The 8,000-nt window shown below is 32.1% G+C and overlaps 1 protein-coding gene across 2 annotated transcripts; it reads right to left on the bottom strand.

Moving 5' to 3' along the window:
* Positions 1-1,609: 1,609 nt before the first annotated feature.
* Positions 1,610-6,055, bottom strand: LOC105764829 (uncharacterized). Of its 2 annotated transcripts, none has more exons than XM_052625738.1 (14): positions 5,706-6,055; positions 5,518-5,599; positions 5,305-5,424; positions 5,117-5,214; positions 4,716-4,799; positions 4,393-4,526; positions 4,171-4,243; positions 3,849-3,894; positions 3,579-3,688; positions 3,380-3,487; positions 3,244-3,303; positions 3,076-3,137; positions 2,606-2,918; positions 1,610-2,182 (listed from the first exon to the last, which is right to left on the bottom strand). In XM_052625738.1, exons 1-14 carry the CDS (start codon positions 5,781-5,783, stop codon positions 2,024-2,026), a joined length of 1,527 nt encoding a protein of 508 aa, XP_052481698.1. In that variant the 5' UTR covers positions 5,784-6,055; the 3' UTR covers positions 1,610-2,023. The 2 variants fall into 2 exon arrangements, with proteins under 2 accessions (XP_052481698.1, XP_012439053.1); XM_012583599.2 differs by having other exon boundaries at positions 1,610-2,221; positions 5,706-6,047.
* Positions 6,056-8,000: the final 1,945 nt, after the last annotated feature.

The following is an 8,000-nucleotide window of genomic DNA, read 5'->3' as shown; positions in this document are numbered from 1 at the left end:
ATACAATTTTGTCCCTACTTCTTTTACATTGTTTCCTTCTACTTACACGTCACACACCAGCCATGCTGTATTTCTCTTCCTCTTCTTTTTTTTTCTTTTCGTTTTACCAAAATGATTAAATTTTAGTTTCTATACTTTATTTTTAACATAAATTGGTGCTTATATTTATATAATGTTATTAATTAATTTAAATAATTAATATTCTTAATTTTTCAATTAAAACATTACGTTGTTATACATAATTTAAACACCCTAATAGTCTTACAATTTGACACATGATTTTTTTTCTTCTAGGTTTGCTATGTCTTACCCTTCTTTTGTAATTTTGGAAAAATGAATAAATTTTAATTTTGGTCTCTCTATTATGCCTAAATTTGATTTTTAACTACTACACCTTAATTTTTAATGTAAATTGTTCCTTGCATTTTATATTATTATTAATTAGTCCAAATAGTTAATATAATTAATTTACAATTAAAATGTTATGCGTTTATATATAATTTGTATGCCCTAAGTGTCTTAGAAACGGATACGCAATTTTCTATTTTTAGGTTTTCCTTATTGCATTTTTTTGACATTATAAGACAATGATCAAACTTTAGTTTTAACCTTATACTAGGTTAAAACTTGATATTTAATCTATAAACTTTATTTTTGACATAATTTGATCTTTCTATTTTTATAATGTCATCAATTACTCTAAATATTTGATATTATTAACCATTTCAATAAAACTGCTCACGTTAATTTTTCTTATGAAAATATTCCAATGAAAAAGACATATTGATAAATTTAATCCTCAACATTTATATCTTTTGTCAACTTGACCCTTATTCTTTTTTTAGCTAAATTTACCCATTAACCATTCAAAAAATAGTTAAATCACTTTTTAACGCAAACACTAATTGCAACATTAATCTTTTAACAATGTTGGAGTGATAGTCCACATGTGCTTCATGCTTGACATAATACTACTTTTTTTGTATTTCACATCTACAATAATTTTAAAATTATAAAAATATTCAAAAAAATGTTTAAAGTAAAAAATTACACATGAATTGCTACGAAATGCATGTTCAAAATTTTAACATTTTAGTCAATATTCTTGTTAAAAGTAACAATTCAACTCATTTTGAAAGGTTGATTATCAACTTAACTCTTTTAAAAATTGAAGGTCAAATTTAACTCAAAAAAGAATAAGGGTCAAATTGACAAAAACATAAACATTAAGTACCAAATTTACATCATGCCAAAAATATTTTATCAAGACAAGTCCGAATAAATGTTTTAAAAGAAAAATCCATATAAACATATTCAATGTTATATTTATTAATACATTATTACTAAGTGATTTTTTAATTTTAAAATATTATCAATGAATTTAATAAAAGAATTTTCAAAAGTAGAGCGTAAAAATTTTGAAACTAAAACTAAAATTAGATTATATTTTAAAATTCAAATTTGTATTTTATAATTTAACGCAAATAAATAATCAAAACCCAAAGAGTGAAATAAAAGAATTAGGGGAAAAAAAGAGTGGCACCAAAATCATGTAAGGTATAACAGTGAAATTGGTAAAATCCGAAAGAGAGAGAGAGAGAGGCAAAGGTAAATTAAAAAGCGTGAAGGCAATGGAATTTCATTCTTTAAACGCAGTAGACATTTTCATAAACTTCCCGGATTCTAGAAACACCACTAAACTTTCCAATGTAGTCCGGCCTAACTGACAGGTGAATGCTGAAACTTATGTCCTCCAGAAAGCCTTTTTGATCATTCCATGAACCAAACTAACCCAGCATTACTGCACCCTTGAACTGCGCCCCTGCATATCAGGAATGGCCAATACGGACATGCAAGGCTTCCCCCCATGGCGATAAAACAATTAGCTTTTGAATTAAATTTATTCCATGTGCTTGTGCAGGGCATACACAAGAAACAAATGAGCTTTAGCATATGTTACCGTACAACAATTTGACATTTCCATTCCTATTGCATACAACTACTTCAGATGCAGCATCTTAGCTTAGGTTCGGTCAAGAGGGTATACCGTATCAAAAACAACCCTAGCAAATGTATGTCGAGTTTCCCTAAGGCTTCCTAATGCTAACAACTCATAGTCAATCCGGCTACCTTGCTTTGCTACAAATCCCTTCTCCGCACCCATTGTCACACATTGAAAGACCTTGCAAACATTCAAATACAATGCCAATGGTATAAATACCTGCACAAGAATGATTGGAGGAAATTTTCAGCTATGCCTTTTAGTGTAAAACAGAAAAGAGAGGTGGATTATGACTAGTGGTGTGACAATTATTCATTATTCTTAAATATGTTGCTCACTTCCAAGTTTCACTCCCTACACCCCTGATCAACTGTCAGTTGCACAGGGCCAACTACGTAAAAAATGGAACACCCACTTGTTCCAGATTTCAACCTCAAGAATAACTTTAAATTGGTGAAGTGGAAAATATACATTGCTTACTACATCTAATGGGACAAAATAAAGTGTTTGCTAGGGTTCCGTTTGATGCCTAATTGGCTTTATCCTAGTGTGTTATCCATAAAACCAAAAAAAAAGACGGAAAAAACGAAGAAAAATACTCACCAGGTCTGAAAATGGGGCTTGAGGATATGCTGACATTGCCTGAGAGACAAAATGCTCATCCGTCATCTCACTCAAAGTGCTTTTAACAGATGCAGCAAGACTCATAACCTCATTTACTAATGTCAGATTCTCTAGATTCTGTGGTTCAGATAGCTCATGAAAGCTACTATCATGTGATTTGTTGATGTTCTTGGCAATATTTATCGCTTCCGGTATATCTCCACCATTGTGGACAGCAAGGCTAAATGCAGCAACAACCAAAGGATCTCTAGGTTTGTTTGAAAGTGCTTCATGGAATGCTAGAATTCCAACCCTGTTACCAATAGAGTGGCTTCAATAAAGTACACCGAAAGAAAAACACCTAGTTTGCACAATTTGTCTAATTGAACATCACCAATATTTGACAATATTGACACTCCATTATACTGATGAAAGGGATTCTCGGATTTTCTTGTCATTAGCAATCTTACCATAAACTACTGTGGCATGGTCTGTTAGGTGCCAGAAGTCTATCCAGTTTAGAAAACAATGACTGCAAATGAAACATCAGAAAATTAACAGGCTCCAAGCTAATGCTACCATATAGATGCAAGTAATCTTGTAACCCCCAAGCCAATAAGATACAGAACAAAAATTACCAAGAGCATATTAGATCTCTTATCACGCCTCCGGAAACCAGTGCGAACAAAATAGGCAGCCTGTAAGATGAATTTGCATCAACCTTAGTATCAAACTGACAAGCATGAAAGGGAAATTTAACTTCCAGTTCTGTACCTGAATTGGCAAAAGTAGTTCTAAGAGTCCAAATTTCCACAATAATCTTAAAGATGCTTCTGCAGAACCATATGCCATCATGTAGTTCATTTCCATCAGAAGCCTTGACTAAACATTGCCATTATTGAACAAAATCAATCAGCAACATTTTCACATAACCTAAATGCTGGAAAAACTCAGAAAGGAACTTCCTGTATACCTTATCCAGTCTCAGTATCAAACAAGATAGATTTTTGACAAAATGAGCTGTTTCCCTAGAAAAACTGAAGCCTAACCGGGCGGCAATTCTTATCGCACGTAGTATTCGAGCTGCAAAGAATAAGGAGTGTGGAGCAATTTTCTCAGTACATACAAAAGCTAGGTTATTAAAATGTGTGAAATTCTAGGTAGATACATCAGAATATAACAGGTAGTTTCCATTTTATAAGGTGAAAATTAACCGAGTTGGAACTCCAAATAATAAACTCACCACCATCCTCTTGAAAAGAGGTACTTGCAGGAATCACAGTTCGTACCTACCAAAAAAGAAGATAAAGGACAATGTACATTAATTCTAATTTCTAAAGCATCAAAAGGAACAACCATCTATGTTTACTCGAACTTGGGTGGGAGTCCGATATTGGTATACATCCACCCCGGTATATTCATTTCTTTCTAGGTTTTTCCATATTTGCATGGTCCTATGAGGGTCATATCCCCATATCTATGTCCTTATATGCATTGAACACAGGTATTTAAGTAAAGGGAAGAGGTGAGCAACACAGAGCCAACCATAACACAGTGATACATACTTTAGCTTTTTTAATATCTTCAATTCCTCCCATGTAGTCATAAATTATCCTAGCAAATGGGTCAAACATTAACCTGTAGAAACAGATGGGTGTCTTAAATGAATATTAAAGCCATAGGGCATGCTACTATGAACACTAGAAAATTAAAGGCATAGGATGAAAATAAAATTGGAACAAGTTGTAGTACAAAAATCAGAAGTTCATAATGTCATAAATTTTAACCCGTTAATTGTGAAGTCTCGTTGTAAACAATTTCTCCAACGAACAAAATCCTTCTTGTCAGAGCCAGCAGGCCTTTCAAGTTCATAGGTTAGGCCCCTATCAAAATTTCGTGCAGATGTGCTAAAACTTGAAACCTAAATTGTACGAGGAATTCAAAATAAAAATAAAGCATTAGAAAAAGAAAAGGAAAAAGAATTGAAATAGCTAACCTTGATTAACAATCATCACCAAGAGAAAATTAACAAGCATAAAACTAGAAAAAGAAAATTTGAGTTGCAGGCTACAGAGTTCAAAAAGTCAAAGATGAAAAAGAAAGAACAGACCTCCACTATTGTATCATCCATGTGCACATGGCATATAGGAAACCGCCTTCCGATTATTGCACACCGTGAAAATGCCTTCACCACCTGAAAATTAGGAACAATAAATTTTAGAATGTCAGAAAGCCAAGGAAATGGGAAACCTCCGCACAGCATAAGGCATGACACTAACAATAGAGATTAAAGGGATTCTGTTTTAAAGGTATCAAGCAGACATCATACCATGCTTGAACTAAGATATGTATGAAATATTAATTCATATCTGATGCTAAATTATAGCTAATGGCAAGTCGATTCTCCAAGAATATGTACTATATAATAGGCAAGTATTCAAGTAAGATCAAAATAACCATAAAATAACAACCAAATCAAGATTAAGAACAAAGGCTATCAATAACAGCAACCTCTCTGAGTTCTGCTGTAGTAATAATATCGAAGTCCTTAGGCGTTCGCTTCAAAATAAGATCCCGAACACAACCTCCTACAAGGTAAACCTCATATCCTACGAGCACAATAGACAAAGGCTCAGAAAACCAGTTTCATACCCTCAAATAATGCAATAGAAATACACATATACTACAGATACAGATACCTTTTGTTTTGAGCCCATTAAGAACTTTCCTTGTCGGCTTGGAAATATTTGAAGTGCTAATTCCAAGATCCTGAGAATTAAGCTTCTTCCACTGTGACAATTTGCTTCCTTCTCCACTCACTTCAACACACACAGTTTCATACTCTTTCTTAATGACATAACAAAAAGGGGAAATATTAAAATTCAATAAAATTAAGAAACCCTTTGGCATACCATTTTTTGCAGGAGAAAAGTGAGCGCCTTGAATTACTGGTTCATCAAGCGTCTCGATTGCAGCGACGGAACAGAATCGAATCTAAAAAAGAAACAATTCAAAAATTGAGAAACAAAAAAGAATGAACTCAAACCCATGTAAGAAAAAAATATAAGTGAAAGATTAAAAAAAAGAAGACCGGAATTACTTTGCGAAAGCAGTAAAATAGAGGAGGACGAAGAGAGAAATGAGGCTTGCAGGCGAAGCATAACCCTGAAACCGCCATGGATGGGTTACCATGTCATGATGATGAGGATGAGGTTAGGCCTTAAACCCTAGCCAATGGTTCACTACAACTGATAGGGGTTTAAAAAGTTGAAACAGTTCGAAAGTAAATTGTTTGTCAGGGAATTCAACCCTCTAAAATTAACCATACAATTAAAAAATAATAATTATAGCAGTTAATCACGACTCAAGCAAGAAATATCAAGACTGATTATAAAGACTTCAAATAAAAATAAATTAAGAAGACAGCGTTACACCACTGAACAAAATAAAAAGAAGAAACAAACGATTTTTTTTTTTGTTGGCTTTTTCTTTAACTGTTAGTTTTACAGTCCTGAGCTCTTAACATTGAAGGAAATGGGATAAAATGGGGAGGGTTGGGCTTAAAACGTAGCCAGTTCATAATTTGATGGATCCAAATCCTTCGTCGTTTCAAGCCTACAGTGTGTTTGTATAAGCCCAACAAGGCAGCAGAAACTGATAAGACTGGACCACTCACTGTGAGGAGTCCACAACAAATCAAAAACCACTTTTCTTTTTGGTCCAAATATGTGAAAATTATAGAAGCTGTAATTTGTTGCAGCTGCCAATACCACACCGGAAATACAGTATACAACTTGGTGCTAGTAATTGTCGGTTGAGTGAATTTAAGTAAATAAACTTCCCTTGTTTTATTATGTAATTAGTTAGGGGTTTTAATTTTAGGGTATATTTACTTAACATGAATTCTATTACTTAACATGAGAAAAAGAAAATAAGGTTGTTGGATACTTGGATTCATGTAGAATCAAGTTTAAAAGATGTAAATCTCAATATTTTAATGTTTGTTCATTCTCATGCACCTATCAAATGGGTTCAGCCTTGTGATGTTTAGGGATTATCTATGTCAATCGTTGGTAAAATAATTGAGACTTTTTGTATGACTACTTATAATTGATTTGTATATACACATATGATTAGCATGTTTTAAGTAGAATATAATAAAGAGTGTATTTTTCTTTCTTCATATATGAATCAATATTTCAAGTTCATTTTATTAATAAATTTAAGCGAGTTGATATGTAACTAAATTTTCGAGGAAAATTAAATTGCAATAAAACTATTGATGCATAATTAAATAAGATAATAAGAAATTTTATCATTGACTAGGTCCAACCTGATACTAAATATGGACCTGTAATTTTGATTTCATAACATGAATTCTGGTTTTTGGAGTCAATTGATATTCATAACTCATAACATGTTTATTTGTGTAATAGTACTTCCAAAATTTCAATTTATTGCACTTCGTCCAAGGGCGCATTAGCAAACATGTTTAATTTATTGAATAAACATATAATTCATGCCAATCATTTCAGCTTTGGGAGTATTTTAGAAATCTTTCTTTTGAAACTATGATATTTGTGTTTAATTCAAAATATTAAATATATAACATATAAAATAAAATATTAAATATGTATTTGTATTTCAAGCTTAGAATATCATTTTAAATTTTACTTCCGCTTTTTGTTTAAGTCCATATTTTGTTTTTTAAATTTTGAATAGACTTGAACTTAGGTAAGTAATTTAACTTTTGAACAAGCTTAGATTAGAGTATAAGTGTGAGGTTGAGTGCATTTTTATAACTAAACTTAAGTGAGTCATCTTATTTACAACTAAGTTTTTAAGGGAGGGGAAAAATCTTAGTGAAATGGGATCAAGATTAGAGTATAAATGTAAGGTTGCTATATGGTGGGTGTGTAGAACTTAAATCATAACTTGTAATTGCGAAAATATACTGGACTATGTAAGTATAGGAAGAATCTGATCTCATAAATTTTGGAGAAACCCGAACCATGTAAACAATTTTCATGTGCCCACCTCAATCTTTATCTCCCCTTGTCACTTAGTCTAGTTGCTACTTACCTTATATTTAAATTTGTGTCATGTCCGCAAAAATCAACAATTTTTTTAAATGATTCATGACAAATAAAAAAATGTAATATATTTCAACTAAATTTAAATTCACAAATCATTATTATTAAAAAAAATTTACTGCAATACTATTCCTTCAATATTTTGTTTTTGTCAATTTAAGACTACGAAAGGAAAGATACACTGAATCTTTTGATGGGGCCACTCGAGAGGCGCCGTCCAAACTCCAAATAGATAGAGAAATAAGTAAGGCAAATAAAAATCAAAACGCGTCCTTAGAACGTAAATGGTTTTAACCATGGCA

This window comes from Gossypium raimondii, chromosome 12 (assembly GCF_025698545.1).
Source record: "Gossypium raimondii isolate GPD5lz chromosome 12, ASM2569854v1, whole genome shotgun sequence".
NCBI lineage: Eukaryota > Viridiplantae > Streptophyta > Magnoliopsida > Malvales > Malvaceae > Gossypium > Gossypium raimondii.
The sequence above is the reverse complement of the archived record's forward strand: the minus strand, read 5'-3'. Positions and strand labels throughout refer to the sequence as shown.